Here is a 17,804-nt window from a genome sequence, read left to right on the forward strand (position 1 = left end):
TGTTGGTGTAGTGACCGTCTCTGTTGATGTAGTGACCGTCTTTGTTGATGTAGTGACCGTCTTTGGTGATGTAGTGACCGTCTTTGGTGATGTAGTGACCGTCTTTGTTGATGTAGTGACCGTCTTTGTTGATGTAGTGACCCGTCTTTGTTGATGTAGTGACCGTCTTTGTTGATGTCTTTGTTCGAGGACTCGCCAAAAGCCGCTGCTGTGACGCTAACCGGAGTAAATTTGATCACAATATTCTCCAATTATTTGCAGTGGAAACTTTACAGCCTTGTTCATGCGTAGGCCCAGATGTAATTGCTTCCTAAGGGGGTTCCAATAAAATGACTGGGCAAGTGCGAATTTTCTCATGGTATACATTTTATGTAAATAATAAATACTTCTGGATGTATATTTCATTGAGGGTACATTTATAATTATATACAAGAAACCTTTAAGTCAGGTAGCTCAGCCGTAAAGTTAGCTCCTCGAAACCAAAAGGATGCGAGTTCAAATCCCTGTTGGGGGTTGAGGGAGCCAATCATCCCTTCGTGGTTGATAAAAATGAGTACTGTACCGCTGTGTGGAAGTCAAGAGTAGTGCCAGACTCGTCCCTGCCATGGGGATACAAAATTACCACCACTGGCTCGGCTGTATTAGCACGACCTCGATGCCAATTTGAGCAGGAAATTACTGGAGACGTTTAAATTTGGAACATAGCTTGCAAAAGTTATTTCTGACTTGGTAAGAAATCTACTTGAAATGTTGAGCCGGGTGCCCCACTGCTTACACATTGTTTCCAAACAGAAATAATATCTACCATGAAGCCCTGGGCCCGAAAGACTTCAGCGAAACTTCGCTGAACCGTGTCACCCAGTGACAATGAACACACGCGCATTGACAGCAGACGTGTACGCACATACGTATTTGGCACCAGGGTGCGGTGCCAGGTCTGTCATCATAACCTTCCCAAGCACCACATGTCCCAGCGAGATCACGTCATGGCACGTGGCCGGTTGCAGTTGGTGGCTATGATTACTGCGACCAAAATGTGGGTTTCCTCTGTGGGTGTGGCCAGGAAATCCAGGGTCAGGACCGACTCAATCCAGCCTCCACCCCAGAGTGCTTCATCCAAGGATGTGATTACAAGTTACCCGCAAATGACTCAATGGGAATTATACTTGGCTTTCATTCCACCCCTACCCCACCCCCACCCGCTGGCAGACTCACACCTCAAGATCACTTGCGAATGAGACTATCTTGGCGCCTTGCGTTCTCACGCGGTTGCACAGCTGTTGATGTTCCTGTCTAGCTCGATAACGGGGGAAGTCTGGTCACCTACAAAGCATGCCCCGGCTTCACTTACTCCGAGCCAATATTGCGGGAACACGCTCTGCCATGGGGGTGGCGGGATGCCTCTTCAAACAAGCGGAGTGCATGTTCTCAAGCAAGCAGTGCCCCACCCTGTTCATTGACGCTTCATGCAGTTGCTGCACAGGCGGCTGTAACCCAGCCACTGCTGGCCAAGCGGCGAGCGTTGGGGCGGTGACATGGCCCAGCAGGAGCGAGTTTGCCACTTGTCGGAGAGGTTCGCGGTTAGATTCCGGAAGGCCACCCCGGTTGCTACTGCATGGCCCAGTGAATGTTAAAGAACCATGATGTCACTGCAAGAAGTGTAGGCCATTGTATGCCGGCATTATGGTCTAAATTTGGAAAATTGCTCGCATTTATTGGTAAATGCAAAGCAATCCTCTCCCCCAAATGATCAAAAAAAAAACTTACCCGAGTCTTGAGGCTCCGTGAAGTTTTCTTGGATAAACTAGCATAATTATTATTAATCAGGAGTGCCGTCCAAATCTCCTAAGCATTGGGAAGGGTTGGCGTAAAACATTCAGCCTCACAGAATCGTGAGGCTTGAAGGCAGGCGTACAAACAGCAGAACTTTAATGGTGTACAGCACTCGCGACATGCCAGGTTCCAAAATCACACAAACCAACAAAGCGGCTCCCCCGTTCATTGTTCGTTTCTTCTGATCCAACTTCGCCAAAACGTGCTATCATTCGCGTGAACGACGGGAAAAATCGTCAGGGGAGACGTCGGTTGTTTTTGGGGCATTCCTTCACGTGAATCATCGAGTTCAGTACACGAGCGCTAAACTTCCTTACTCATACCCCCAACATGCCTTGCAATAAAAAAATAACAATGAAAATAGACTTGGCCTCATCATAAATAAACATCTTTGCTTGCCAGGGTGGAGGTGAACGTCAGCTCGTTTGGTCAAAAACAAACCGCGCCTCCTCATCCAGCACCGCGGAAGCCACGGGGGGGGGGGGGGGGGGGTGGGACCCTCAGCTGGGCATGAGCGCTGCCATGAGCAGCTCCATCTTGTTGACGAAATTGCGGCCCTCCACCTTGGCCCAGTTCACCTCCTTGTAGGGTCCGCCCAGGTGCAGCCACTTGGGGTCGCTGATGACGTCGCTCTTGGGCAGCTCCTTGGAGTGGCTCCGTGGACACTGCACCACGACCCGCGTGCCCGTCTCTGGCCCGTTCCTCACTGCGCCGTGGGAGTTAAAACAAGAGGATGGAGGCAATGCACGTTGTTCGCCCGGGGAAAGGCTCACGGCGATTTGTGTTTTCAAGTGGGCTATTTGGCAATCATTTTTTAAGGGAGTGTTTTGCTTCATGCGTGGGAATACAAGCTGGAGTACCTGGAGAAATCTCGCCATGCGAGAGGGAATAACACTCAAAAGATTCAGTTATGAACTCACTTACATTACCGGCATGACCATTTCAGAACCCAGGCAGTTTTGGGTGGGGGGGAGGAGGGTGGTCACAAATGTCCACGATCCACCAATCCTTGGCCTTTCAAAAGACGGATTCAAGATGCGTTCCAACTGCAAATGTGGTCACAGTGGCACAAAGACGCCATGCCGACGCCGTGGTGAACAACGCAAGGTGAGCGAGGTGCTGCCGATTTGAAGAGCGGCGGTGGAGCGAACTCACCGGTGATGGAGTACTCTCCGTTGGGCGATGCCACGCTAATGGAGGAGGCATTGCCGATGCTCTCGACGGGACCCAGCCCCACGTGGTTGCTGAAGCTCAGCACCATCCAGCCCATCACCTTGGCCAGCTGCTGCACCGCATGCACCTGGTGCTGCGACATCTGCAGATGGCAAAGCCGGGGCGGAGCCGACGACGGGAACAAACGTCGCTTAGCACGGGTAGCTTTGCAGATGTGGCTGGGAGACTTGCTGGCTATGTGGCCTCTGACAGAGCGACAAGCCAGCATCGATAAATTATCTGGGATGTAATGCAGGCAACCGGCCGGAACTGGACCCTGTTCTTACGTGGAATGAGTTGACGTTGTTCTCTGCAAAAGCCAGGTGGTGGTGCTTGCCTGTGATCGAGTGCATTTGACGTAAGAGTTGGCGGATGAAATACATCTGTCAAGCTCACTGGAATATGTGAGAGGGCTAGGAAGGCAGTTCTAAAGGTCTATGTGAACCTGTTTGTACGGACCTTTTGAGTGTTATTCCCCCGTGTCCAGGGGTGACATGCAGATACTCTGGTTTCACACTTACATGTAAAAAATCCCTTAAGAGGAACTCGCTGTACATCCCAATGCATGAGCAAGTGAGATTCAGCAAGTCTTCGTCAATTTAACACGTAGGCTTTCGCAACCAATATCATCCATAATACAGGTTTTTTTTTTAGTTAGATCGCGTAAATATATAAACGTGTTGTTAAACCCGCCACCACTCGACACAGCCAATGAGCAAGGTTTGTCATGTAAACAGAACAAACCTTACTAATTGGCTGTGTCAGGTGGTGGCGGGTTTAACGACACATTTTTCTATCTACATGATCCAAGCCAAAAAAACTGCATTTTGAAATCAAGATCAAGTTGCCATCGTGGCTAAAGCCATTGATGCCACCAACACCACACTGCCAACATCTTCTACCCTGCACCAGATACTGCAGCTGCTGCACAGTTGACAAGCAGTGACCTACGACACCTTCCCGGACAGCATCAACAACATCCGCTTTTACGTCTTCCGCTTGATGGTATCCCACAAACCCGCTATCCAAAATCTGCTCTTTGCTCCTCCCCTTGAAGCGGCTGTCACGCGCGAACAAGTTGTGGACGTCGAACGCAAGAAAGCGGTGTGGGACCTCCCCAACCAGTACCTGTGAGATGAGGAAGTCCATGAGCTCCTGCTCCTGGTGGGAGAAGGTCATGACGCGCCCATCGCGATGGACGACCTTCACCTGCTCCAGGCCGATGTTGAGCTGCAGTTGCAAGGTCCTGGGGGTACGGGCAGACATCGGTAGAATTCCGAGAGAAGCACGGGCCTCGTGAGCTACGCTGCTCAGTGTCGACCGCCGAGCTCTCTACTGGCACGCGTGCGTACAGGACTGCGCGCGGTGAGGTTGGCTGAGTGGCTCACGCCGTGTCGCAGCAATGAACCCGGCACTGCCGAGATCCTGGGTTTGAAGCCACCCGCGATTAAAGTTGGTTCCTAAGCGGAGTGAGCTGATGATGGTCTCAGGCTGCCATCAAACAACCGCGCGTATTTTGGTTGTTTGCATTTCTACTATTATTTAACCAGGTAAGTCCCATTGATTCTAGATTTAAAGCTTTCGTGACTGCTAGGATCCATACTCTTTGGTTCTATTGGGTAAAGTCACGTAGGTAAAAATAAAATAACAAAAAATCACGACGTTTCGGCCACAACACAAGCGGCCTTCATCAGGTGAAGGGACGAGACTGTCTGGAGGACAGCGCTGGAGTGGAAGAAGCCACGCTTAGATCACGACCTTTAAGCTGTGTGAGAAGAAAAGGCCAAGTGCCTTGACAAAGGAATTAGCCTATAATTTAGCATTGAAATGGCTCATTGAAATAGCTAAGTTAAAGTATACACATTCGCAGAGGTACCCCTTGACAAGTCCCATTGAGCTATATAGCTCTTTTTCAGATAGTGACCTGGCAAAAAATATTAAAGTTCAAAGAAGTGGAAATTCGCAGCAGCCAAATACTCCAAATGCGTGATGTTGATTCTAAATGTGGAGGGAAAAACCGGAGGACCCGGACAAAACTCCACGCAAACCACGGGGAGACCATGCAAACTCCACATATATACCAGTCAGGGTCGGGATGGATCCCACGACCTCCTATATACCAGGCGAGGTAGCAAACATCTCGCCACCGTGGCGCCCCTAAAAATATCAATTTGCCTGTCATGCCACGAACATTATCCCTCCGAGTGGGAAGAGACAAGACGTAATTTGTTTAATCTCGGAATCAGATTGCCCACGCCGCACGCAGAGCACAACTCACTTGCAGATCTGCTCGTAGCCCAGCGAGGTGATGAGCACCTTGACGCTCGACTCGTACACGTCGTTGACATTAGACCAGTGCGCCTGGATCTGCGGGTCGTCCACCCTTGCCGCCAGCTTGTCGATCGTGGCTGCCGTCCTACACCGTGGACACACGCACACACAAAGACAAATTGTCCCCCCCGTGTAGCCGTGCAGATGGTTTGGGCAAGTGCTGTGAGCGAACGCCACCTATCAAGGCTGGCACAGCACGCCAGGCAGCACCACTCCCGCCTGCTGTTGTCTCCCCAGTGCCGTACTGGCTAAGTCGACCTAAGGGGAGAACAAGGACCGGTTCGGATAATCGCCACTGGTTCGTGGCTCGCCGAGGATTTTATTGTTATATTAAGGGCATCATTATTATGACTCCCCATCCACACATTATCCAGGCTCAACCCTGCACAGCTGCTGAGATTTGACAAGACGGGGCGCATTCCGGGTGATTTGGTCACAGGCTCTCATGACCTGGTTACAAATAGCGATCGCCCTCCTTCTAAAACTATTTCCATCATCGCCACCGTTACAAACGTGCCAACCTGCGGGTTGGGACGTCGTGACGTCGCTCACCTGCGCCGCAGGAAGATGTGTCTGGCCTGCTTGATGATCTTCTCCAGGAGACCCTCAGCGCTCTGCAGTGCCCCCAGCTCTGTCTTGTCGTAGGCCGAAGGCCCCGCCAGGCGCATCCGCTTGGTGAGGCCGAACTGCGCCGTTGACGGGTGCGGCATGGTTGCCACGTTCAGATTCTGCTTGTGGAACTGCGTTGGTGGGGATCGAGGGTGAGGGGGGGAGGATTGGGGGTGGTCAGGGATATCATCAGGACACGCCCCCACTGGGCGTGGTGCTGGCCACCCACCCCATCGTGTGGCGTGCTGGCCTACAAAGGTGCTAATCGCTAACATCACTTGCCCCTACAGTCTGTTCATAGGCTATATGGAGGGTCTTTGCTTAACAGAGACGCTTGCATAGCCAAGGTTGGGGTGCGACTCACTGCCTCGCATCCCTCGCCCGCCTCGCACCATGGTATCGGTCAATGATACAGTACTTCAGGGTACAGTATACTGGCGAAAGGCCAAAAATAACCCCAGCAAGAGAAAAAGTGGTGTACAAAGAGGATGGCTGCAATGGGTCGAAACTGGTAAACCCGCGAAATTCAACGGTCTCCCGTATATATATATATTTTTTTAACAGGTGGTCCAGTTCACGAATACGTTTAATCACGATGCATGTAAGCGTTACTGTTTGTTGAGAGGGCATTAACACAGATACATCAAGCAAGCACAGGCCAACGGTACCTCTCTCATAAGCTGGTGAAGGTTGTGCTCCAGCACGTACAAGTGGTCGTCTGCTTGCGCCGAGCGCTCCGGCGCCAGCTTCTGCGACTTCTTCTCCTCGCTCAGCAGGTGGCACAGCGAGATGGACAGCTGCAGCCCTGCGAGAAATGACGGAGTTCTTGAAAATTAAACAAAAACTTACCTAAGAGGCGGCTAATGGGTCGGGGGACAATGAGCCGGCTCTGCTGAGATCCCGAGTTCGAACCTATGATTCGGCTGCCCAACCGTGGATTAACCAGGTTCTCAAGTGTCGTCTCAGTTGGTCACCAATGACGGCACAAAATAAACTCTCAGCATGCTGTAATATTAATAGTAATTATCATTTGTTTACCCAGAAAAGCACACTCGGTCTGAACACTTTCTTTCAGGGTGGTCCTGGCATTGGGATGTTTGGCCAATAATAATTAAATAGCATTGTTGTTTACTTTTGGGAGGAAACCAGAAGTCCCAGAGAAAACCAATGCAGAATAGGGGAGAGCATACATACTTCACAGTCGGCAATCAAACCCAGGTCCTTCCCTGCTGCGAGGTATACGTGTTACCACTGTGCCACACTCCTGTCCCCAAATCTCTGCCTTCTTAATTGGTGTTAATAACAAAAAAAAACGCAGCACACGCCATGCACGCATCTAACGCTGTGCAATGGCACCTGGGAAGAGCTGGGAGATGATCTGGTTCTTCACAACGATGGGCGGCATCTGGAACTTGATCTGCACGGCCTCTCGGGACAGCTGGGCGAAGATCTCTTTGCAGAAGAGCACGTTCTGGGCGGCCTCCAGCTTTGCCTGCCAGTGTGGCGCCCCTGCACAAAAACCGTAGGCGTGTGAACACAAACCCGCGGGTAAACTCGAGCGGTCTGCGTTGTCACGTGACCGTGCGCCGCTGGCGTGGCGTGCCGCTGGCGTGCGCACCACGCACGCGACCCCGCGCGCGACCCCCACCTTGCCGTGGTTTCCTGGCTGGGCAGCTGAAGAGGTTCACCGTGCCCAGGTCTCCAATGTCTGTCGACTGCTTTTGGATGGACACCTGCAGATTCAATCACCGTGAAAACATTAGATCGATTGCTTTGAATTAGCAATGTGACCCTGAACCCTCCTGCACCTAGCTCTTCCACACACCCCCCGCCCCCCAACTACCAGCTTTCATAAATTGTCATGATTGATGCTTGAACTTTAAATGGGGATTCAAGAATCAAATCTCTCGTTTCACATTTTCGACATCGTTTGTATTTTTCCTGGCTCATTTATAACGTCTCGTTTGCGTCTTTATCCTTAATGCTTCAGTAGAATAATTGCACAAATGGTATGGAACTGATTATATTATCAAATGATCGTTATGACGGTACCCCGGGGTACCAAATAATACAAAATGGCCGAGGCAATTAAATATTTTATTTCTGGGACATTATTTTTCCCAGGGGTGAACTTCACTCTGCGACTGGGGTACCAATCAATCCGAAACCCTGAACGCTTCTATGCACCATAGTGCATCGTGTACAGCTCGTCGAGATGAGCCGATTTCCGCATCGCCGACCGTCAACAGACTAAAAACGACTGCATCACGGACATTATGCGAGAGCCGGGGTACCCCCATAAGGTTCAAATGTACAATTAAATTAATCGTGAGCATAAAAATAATATATTTTTTTAATGGTTTCTTTCTCTCCATTATAAACTAAACTTCTTTTGATTTTACCAGGTAAGTCCCACTGAGCTATCTAGCTCTTTTTCAGAAGCGACCTGGCCGCAAACGATAGCTCAACGAAGTGGTTTATTTTTTTATTTAAAGCTTTCGTGACTGCAGTAATTCATATTCTTAGCTCTTTCGGTAAAGTCACGTTGAAGGGAAACAATAAAATAATAAAATATATATAAAACAATAAAAAAGAGCTAAGAATATGAAGTGGTTTATCCTCACGTGGATATTTCTAGCAGCCAAATCAGAATCCGAATCAGAAACTTTCTTTAGCTTGGAAAAATCCGATGAGCTATGGAGCTCTTTGTCACTGATGTCCCAATTTTGTGACCGGCATCATCAAATGAAATGCCCAATCCGAACTCTTGCACGGTACATCACTCCGCAGTAGAAAATTATCCCTGGAAGAAGATGTCAAAGAACTGCCTGTGAAGTCTCTGCAAACAATCACCTATCCACAAAAGAGAGAAGCACTTTTCCCTGCCAAGCATAATGTTTGTCACATGACCGTCGAACCAATGTCTTAAAATTTCTCGGCACTGTAATACAGCCAGAGTGTAAGGCAACAATTACTGTCGTGGTTTATTTTGCACAGTCAACAGAGATGAGGCTGTGATCATAAACTCACTGCTTTGAGGTCCCAGGACCTGAGTGGTGGCAGCTCGGCAATAATAATCGATTGAACCGATGGAGCAATATCATGATTATAACCGTCGTCATCAACATCACGTCTACCAGTAACGTTTGATACTCAGCCAGTGCAGCCTTGCAAAAGAGGCTCTCCTGGGGTCTCTTGAGCTCTCACCTGGCCAAACAAAATACATTTGAACCCCTCGAGAGACCCTCTATTTGGTTCACAGTTTTTACCAAATCCTAAATATGCGAGAGGCTCGTGTGCAGCTTCCCCTTGCCTTGATATATGCAGTTCCTTCCAGGTCACTTGGCACCAAGACATCAAGGGGACAGTAGTCATCCGGGATCTTCTTGTCCAGGTCAATGTCTGTGTTCTTGAGCACCTCAAATGTGCCCTGGTGCGGGTAGAGGGACCCTGCACGGCGCAACAACAGAGGCACCACAAGCGTCGACAGTCAAACAGATAAGACTTTCCATAAAACATTTGCAAGCTGGGTATGAACCAGAAATAATGATACCTAACTTAAATCTGCATTGTTTGTGTTTCTGTGCATTTTGCAGGTTGCTGTGCACAGTGCCTGGAGATGCTCAACCAAAAATAAATCGCCATCATTATCAGAATGCCCGCAACTCAGGGACGAGAACTCCTCACCGGCGCTGCGGTAGCTGAGGTCTCCGAGGATCTTGTCGCGAACCTTGCGCAGCTTCCAGTGTTGGCGCAGCTTGAGCAGCTCCGCGTTGAAATCGCGCTGCCTCTTCTGCTCCTGGCTCTCGGCCACCGATCGGCTCAGCCTCTCGGCGCCGCGCAGGAGGATTTGCGCCGCGCCAGCCAGCGTCTTCTTCTTAGCCACAAATTGGAGCAACTGCCGATCGGGGGATGCGTAACGGTTCAGCCAGTATCCCCTCCCGCCAGTGATGCAGCAATTACTTTTACCCTCGCGTTCAGTAACAGACAGCAAAGTGTTCAGGAAACTTAATGGCGACATAAATACGTCAGAGAAAGCCTTGGAAGTGGGTTTGTTAAAACTATTTGAACATTTCAAGCATTATCTCTTCATATGCATGGCCTGATATTTCCCCCCGCGTCGTAAAGTTTCACCCCACAAGTAAAACAATCTCCAAAAATAAAATGGCCGAAGAACCCAATGCAGAACCCTCATGACCCTGCTGAAGGAGTTTTGAAACTCACAATGGATATATTCTGGGTAACTAAATTTCACGCACGGCATCGTTGCACCCTTAGCATCTCCTCTCTACCCTCCCTGGCCTCCGCGATTGCCGTGTTTGGGGTCAAGAGCTCAAACCGCACCTGACGAGAGGGCAGCACTTCCAGCGACACGGGGTCGAGGGTCATGTACTTCTTCTCTCGCACCACGTTGAGCACGTCATAGAGCACGCTGATCTCGGTGAGGGCGCTTCGCAACTGGTTCCTCACAGAGTCCCAGGGCCACAGCGAGGGCTGGAATTTTGCAACGCCTGGATGACAGCACCAGCAGAGCGGTGGGGAGAAGGGCAGACGAAAAATAACCGGCAATTAAACCTCGCATCTCATTCACAGCAGCGCCGAGTTTGTGGCATTTAATTGTATAAAAGGGAACACGGCTGTCTGCTCCCGAGCCATTATAGATCCCGTGTGGTACGTACAGCGCGCACTGTGCAAGCATACCCTGGGAATTATGGTGCCTTCATAGGAGTAGCATCATCAAATCGATGACAGTGGTTACTTTTTTTTTAGCGATGTGTTTACCTTTACGATATTTTGAACTCCGTTGGTGTTTTGTATGAAATTTTTATTTAAAGCTTTCGTGACTGCAGTAATTCATATTCTTAGCTCTTTCGGTAAAGTCACGTTGAAAGGAAACAATAAAATAATAAAATATATATAACGTCGTGACCCGCCCCGACTGGACATATGCGAAAAAGAGCTTTATAGCTCATCGAGTTCCTCCAGCAGTACAAATAAATATTCTCATTCAACTTCTGCCATAGGAATATATAATTTTCACCAATAGCTGAGATGCTGGAACAAGGCGTAAGAACATTCTCATTGTAATGGGAAAACCACACTTCAACCTTTTGAAACGTTGCAAACTTCGCCACAGTACTGAAACTTAAAAGAGTGCATTAAGCCGACAACAAAATGAGTCTTGCGTTGTGAAGCTCTGTAATGATTGTTTTATGAATTGGCGTGGTGAAATCTTCCAACAGCGGCGTTACCGTGGCTGGTGTCAACAATGTGATTATGTTTCTGTTGTCGATGATGGTTAATAATTATAATGCTGCTGATGTTTATGGACCATGTATGCTGTTAATTTGTATTAAAATTATTACGCTTGTTGACCCAAGAAAGCCTCACTATCTCACGACTTATTATTAATCATGCTTATATTCATATCGCCTATAATGTTCGTTCCTGCTGACGCTGCTGCTGGTGCTGCTGACTGAATGCTGTGGATTTGCTCTCCAACACACCGGTGTCGCTGTACAAATAACGAATTGACACGTTCTGTTTGCGTGACAAACTTTACTAATTGGGCCGTGTCGGGTGGTGGCGGGTTTAACGACACATTTATATTTACGCGATGTAACCCAAACCCCCCCCTCCCCCCGTATTATGGATGATTTGACTGCTGTTGACGGCTTTTGCCTGCATGCTGGTACGAACGATGATTGACGATAATAATACTGCTGCTGACAATAGTTCATTGATTTGGTATAGCCCTGTGAGCCATTCGGCTCTTGAATCAATGCTTCTCACAGCGCTATAAACCCACCACCACAACAATTTACGTGAGCGGCCTCCCCTCCCCTAGCCTCGCCCTCCCTCGCCCCCCAGCGGCCTAGCGCTCAGGCTGCGGCTCAAAATCCAGGCGAGCACCTTCGTCCTGCTCCTCGGAGGCCGCCGCCGCCTCGGCGTCTCCCTCGGCCTCGTCCTCCGAGTCGCTCTTGGAGAAGTCGATCTTGTGCGCCAACTTGGCCAGGTTCTCGGACATGGACAGCGGCTGCACGAACGTCTCGGTGCCATCGAGGGCGACCTCCTTGATCTGGTGCTCGCTCCCCGCCTCGATGCTGATCTTCACGGACGGAGCAGCCGCCATTCTGGCAACGTCGCTCCCGATCAGCGAATGGCGGAGGTGGGGGGGGTTGGGAGTAATCGATTAGAACAATCGATGAGAGTAATCGATACGCGTGTGCGAGGGCCCGATTCTCGAGCAAAGACACCAATAAGTAAAGACGCCGAATGAATGTCGTGCTGGAGACGCCCAGGGGAGTCGTGGGGTGTGGGGGGGTGGGGGACGTTCGTGACGCCTTCTGCCCGAACCCCAGCTGGCGGAACCCGACTGAACCACACCCCTCGGGGTTCGCTCCAGAAGGAGAAGTAATCGATTAAAATCGTAGAAGTAATCGATTAAAATCGATTACGTGTAAAATCGATTACGTGTAAAATCGTTTACACGTAATGCATTTTCGGTTTACGCGCAATCGATTACATTGAGACATTGCCCCAGAGATCGACGACTTCGTCACGAATCGATTAATCGATTAATTGTGGGACATCGAAAACAATCACTGGGGTGGAGGCGGTGCCTGCCCCGCTCGCTAAGGGCCCGCCCCATAAATTACGTCACGCGATTTTGGACGATTTTTTACCCCCCCCTCGTCACACGGCGTCACAAAAAGTCAGACCCCCCCTCAAATGACGTCACAAAGCTCTGCCCCCCCCCGAAAAAACACGCTTCAAATCGCTTTAAACTATTGTCATTGTAGTTGTGTATTTAATGTGGCGCTGCACTCTGATGTTGTAGGAGAAAACATTTATTAAAAAGTCTATTTTATTAAGTAGAATTTGTTGTCTATATTTATTTAAAGTTGCGCATTTTTATATGACGTCACATTTCTCACCCCCCCCTAGGTGCGTGACGTCATTTATGGACGGCTCCTAAGCAAACATCCCCGCGAGGCCAAACGCGCTCACGGCCTGGCCGACGTGATGGGGACGCGTCCAGAGGCCTGGGGAGACACGGCGGTGGGTGGGCGGAGTCTTTGTAGCGGTGGGTGGGCGGAGTCTTTGTAGTGGTGGGTGGGCGGAGTCTTTGTAGTGGTGGGTGGGCGGAGTCTATGTAGCGGTGGGTGGGCGGAGTCTTTGTAGTGGTGGGTGGGCGGAGTCTTTGTAGTGGTGGGTGGGCGGAGTCTTTGTAGCGGTGGGTGGGCGGAGTCTTTGTAGTGGTGGGTGGGCGGAGTCTATGTAGCGGTGGGTGGGCGGAGTCTTTGTAGCGGTGGGTGGGCGGAGTCTTTGTAGTGGTGGGTGGGCGGAGTCTTTGTAGTGGTGGGTGGGCGGAGTCTATGTAGCGGTGGGTGGGCGGAGTCTTTGTAGTGGTGGGTGGGCGGAGTCTTTGTAGCTGTGGGTGGGCGGAGTCTGTGTAGCGGTGGGTGGGCGGAGTCTTTGTAGTGGTGGGTGGGCGGAGTCTATGTAGCGGTGGGTGGGCGGAGTCTTTGTAGTGGTGGGTGGGCGGAGTCTGTGTAGCGGTGGGTGGGTCGGAGTCTTTGTAGCGGTGGGTGGGTCGGAGTCTATGTAGTGGTGGGTGGGTCGGAGTCTTTGTAGCGGTGGGTGGGTCGGAGTCTTTGTAGCGGTGGGCGGAGTCTATGTAGCGGTGGGTGGGTCGGAGTATATGTAGCGGTGGGTGGGCGGAGTCTATTTAGCGGTGGGTGGGTGGAGTCTATGTAGCGGTGGGTGGGCGGAGTCTATGTAGCGGTGGGTGGTCGGAGTCTATGTAGCAGTGGGTGGGTGGGCGGAGTCTATGTAGCAGTGGGTGGGCGGGGTCTATGTAGCGGTGGGTGGGCGGAGTCTATGTAGTGGTGGGTGGGCGGAGTCTATGTAGCGGTGGGTGGTCGGAGTCTATGTAGCTGTGGGTGGGCGGGGTCTATGTAGCGGTGGGCTGAACAGGGTTCGACATTCCACGTGGACAACCGCGGTGGGTTTTTCTCTCTTTCTGGAGGGGAAACCCCGAGGGATGGGGCTCAGTCGGGCACCGTCAAATTGGGTTATGCACAAACTTAATTTGGTGTTTCCACTGCAGTATTTGGTATGAAATAGTGTCAAGGGTTACCAGCCTCTCGAACACACGAATCTACGCAGATTTACACGCCCCCTGCTAACCCTTAGCTCAGGCTCACCCGCACGAGACCAACCCCAGCGATTCCACCCCACACTGCACCACATCACACACCCTGCAACAACAGTACACATCACCACCACATTCACAACGTACCACAACAGCTTTGTACACCACACAACGGCAAACACAGAACCCACCACATTCACAACGTATCACAATAGCTTTGTACACCACACAACGGCAAACACAGAACCCACAACACAACCACTTAACACGATCGTACTGCAGCACCACTGCAGCGTGCATCACCCCATAGATAAATAACCACACGGCTACACACACGTGCAAACATACAGTACACTGCCACACGCATAACATACACAAGTCGACATTACAATCTTTTTTTTATTTAACGAAATGTAAGTGTACACACAAAGACACAAAATCACACAGATACTTACGCATGATAGTTTTTAGGGGTTAGATAGCGTAAATTTTGCCGTAAACCCACATCCACCCAACAGCCAATTGGTGAGGCTTGTGACATGACTAAAACGTGCGCCAGTTTGTGAAGACTTTAGCACACCGGTGCGTGAGAGGTTAACGCCACAACATTTACAATGGAGTGCTACGTTTCGCTGGTGATCACAACAACCAGCTTCATCAGGCGAACGCCAGAATTGTGAAGTTCAGTACACGTATTCCCGCTGTTGGTCTTAAAATAGGGGAACGTGATGGCATCACTGCGACTACAAGTGCGAAGGACCCGGGAGGATTAATATATTGATATAAATTTTACTGCCTTTATGTTAATACGAGATTATACATGTTTCCGGTCACGGACACGTCTCGTGTAAATAGAATACATTTTGAAAAGTTAATAGAGCGATTGGAGGGGGTGGGGAAGCTTTTTTCTGTCAAGGGCCATTTGGATATTCATATAACATCATTCGCGGGCCATACAAAATGATCAATTTAAAAATTAGCCTGTTATATTTGGTCAATTGGATGGCTGGAACAGACCAAATGATTTTTCGATTTAAAGCTTTCGTGACTGCAAGGATTCATCTTCTTTGGTTCTTTCGGTAAAGTCACCACGTAGAATGAGAATAAAATAATAAATTGATAAAATAAAATAACACAATAAAATTCTCACGACGTTGTGGCCGAAAACGTCGTGAGAATTTTATTGTGTTATTTTATTTTATCAATTTATTATTTTATTCTCATTTTACGTGACTTTACCGAAAGAACCAAAGAAGACCAAATGATTTCGCGGGCCTTATACGGCCCGTGGGCCGGACGTTGTCCACCTTATCACTCACACGTGTGCACCGCCACGTGGGGCATGGCGGTATAACCGGAAATGATTTGAGCCTCTGGCTGGATGCTAATAATTCGCGAAATGTATATACGGTACAAACAGCAGATATCTGAATTTAAAACATGTGATGTAAATCTGTTTAAAATATTTTCACATCACGAGTGAGATTGTGTTCCATGTGAAATAGCCGTTTTGTGTGAATCATGGTACGACCCATAGCGTAGAGAAGGCGCAACGTCACTCCCATAAGGCATTGCGCGAGATTCTAAAAAAATGTGCTATCCTATATTTTCGATACAAACATACGATCTGTAACTTAAAGTTAATTAAATTTCAAGCTATAAACAATGTTCCATATTACGTGTATAGCTGCGTTACATGTGATTATAGCTGTTTTATGGTGATCATGGTATGACCCCATAGCGTAGAGGGAGTTTCTGTGGGTATATGTACCCCACCACCGACAGGTTGAAGTTATCGCTTCTCGGCCTTTTGGCTAAGATCAAGTGTAGTATCTGTTCTTATCAGTTTAATATCTGATACGTACCACATTGTGGTACCTTATATTAAATTGATTTTTGGGACAGGGAGATGGAATAGGGGCTTGCTCCGTCCACTCCGCGCATCAACCCGGTATTGCAGTACCTCCGGGAATGGTGCACCTCCCCGCTTGGGGAGGGAAAATGTTAAACAAATATTAGCAGGCGTCAACGTGGTGCGTTCAGTTCGCAACTGGTGACAAAAAGTCACCTCGCCCGGTACAGCACGTAACCTCGTTAGCGCGAACATGAGCGCATTGCGTGTCGAGAGACAAGGCATCCTGTTTGTATTGCGTCTGAATCACGTGTGCCATCTGTCACGCCGTTTTGATCTCTGTCTGACTCCTTTTCGGTTGTCATGTTCCGTTTGGCGCCATTCGGGGCCATCCATAAATGACGTCACGCACCTAGGGCGAGGGGGGGTCAGACATTTGGGACGATGTGTGAGGAGGTGGGGGGGGTGGGTTTCAGAAATGTCAAGTCGCATGAAAATGCGCAATTTTAAATAAATATAGACAACACGTTCCACTTAATTAAATAGACTTTTTAATAAATGTTTTCTCCTACAACATCAGAGTGCAGCGCCACATTAAATACGCACTACAATGGCAATAGTTTAAAGCGATTTGAAGCATGTCATATTTGAAGGGGGGGTCTGACTTTTTGTGACGCCGTGTGACGACGGGGGGGGGGGGGGGGGTCAAAAATCGTCAGAAATCGTGAGACGTCATTTATGGACGGCCCCTTCGACTGTGCGATTTTATTTAAATTAAAGATTGACATATGAGAGAGTCCGTGAGTATACGCCTCGAGTTTAATATACAAATCGCTACGCGTTCACATATATAGTGGTTCAAAAACCAGGGAAGACACCAATTGAGGCAACACAAGATTTATTAGCACTCTTGCTGCAGGGTCCCTACCCGATCGATACCTGGGGAGGTATGGCCTTCGGGCTGCACGGACCTACCACTGGGACCCTGCTAATTTCCCATCCTCCGGCTGGGCCCTAGGGGAGGCTTTGCTGACCCGACCGTGCCAGGGTCTTCGGGTCCTGACCACTGGCCTCGCTCAGCTCCGGCCCTTAGAAGGACGACGGAGCTTGGGTCCAGGGTCCTAGCTGCAGCCCAGGTCTTCGGAGTGGAGGTGACTGACTCTATCGTTCAAAGGTCCGATTTATATACAGGTCCTGGGCTTGCTCCGCCCTGGCCCCGCCTTCCAGAACCTTCCACCAGTTCCTGTAAGGGTGACGTCATCCCCCAATCCCCCCTCTCGGGTTCTGGGGATTGTGTCCCAGGATCCGTTGTCCCAGAGATCACGGATGGCCACTTTGGCCATCGTCCTTTAACATCGGCGTAGCCACTCTTCCGCCCCCTGTTGACCCAATAGCGACACACGAGGTTGGGGAACAAAAGTCACAATTACATACGATTTGCATTTTCGACGCTTTCAAATGCGACCGCATCGCAAGATGTTTTACTTGACCGTAAATAGGATAATTTATTAAAATATCTATTTAGAACTTAGTCCAGGAGTTATCACGCCCACGGGTGGTACAGCAACGTCGCCACGTGGTGCAAGGCGGTACCGACTAATGCCAATGAGCGTTTGCGTCGGGTGCTAATATTTAGCTGTAATGATATATTTTCGGTATAAAAATCAGATGTCCGAATTTAAATATACAGTATAATGTAAATCTGTATACAACGTTTTAAAAAAAAACACAATTAAGATTGTGTTACATGTAATGTATCCGTTTTGAATTCACCACGATACGACCCATAGATAACTTTTGGCATCTTCC

At 49.4% G+C, this 17,804-nt stretch overlaps 1 protein-coding gene and 1 non-coding gene across 2 annotated transcripts; one reads left to right on the plus strand and one right to left on the minus strand.

The window, feature by feature from the left end:
- Positions 1 to 1,912: 1,912 nt before the first annotated feature.
- MED17 (mediator complex subunit 17) lies at positions 1,913 to 12,319 on the minus strand. The gene is made up of 12 exons (XM_032971801.2): positions 11,899 to 12,319; positions 10,330 to 10,496; positions 9,673 to 9,883; positions 9,299 to 9,435; positions 7,634 to 7,718; positions 7,342 to 7,494; positions 6,654 to 6,790; positions 5,929 to 6,116; positions 5,324 to 5,461; positions 4,174 to 4,291; positions 2,989 to 3,148; positions 1,913 to 2,539 (listed from the first exon to the last, which is right to left on the minus strand). The coding sequence occupies exons 1-12, from the start codon at positions 12,116 to 12,118 to the stop codon at positions 2,334 to 2,336; spliced, it is 1,920 nt and encodes a 639-aa protein (XP_032827692.1). The 5' UTR covers positions 12,119 to 12,319; the 3' UTR covers positions 1,913 to 2,333.
- A 3,618-nt stretch (positions 12,320 to 15,937) lies between these two features.
- On the plus strand, positions 15,938 to 16,128 carry LOC116952641 (U2 spliceosomal RNA). The gene has a single exon (XR_004404485.1). It is a non-coding gene; the product is annotated as a U2 spliceosomal RNA (small nuclear RNA).
- The last annotated feature ends 1,676 nt before the right edge of the window (positions 16,129 to 17,804 follow it).

Source organism: Petromyzon marinus, chromosome 47, assembly GCF_048934315.1.
Source record: "Petromyzon marinus isolate PM22_M1 ecotype Great Lakes invasive population chromosome 47, UKy_Petmar_22M1.pri1.0, whole genome shotgun sequence".
Classification (NCBI taxonomy): domain Eukaryota; kingdom Metazoa; phylum Chordata; class Hyperoartia; order Petromyzontiformes; family Petromyzontidae; genus Petromyzon; species Petromyzon marinus.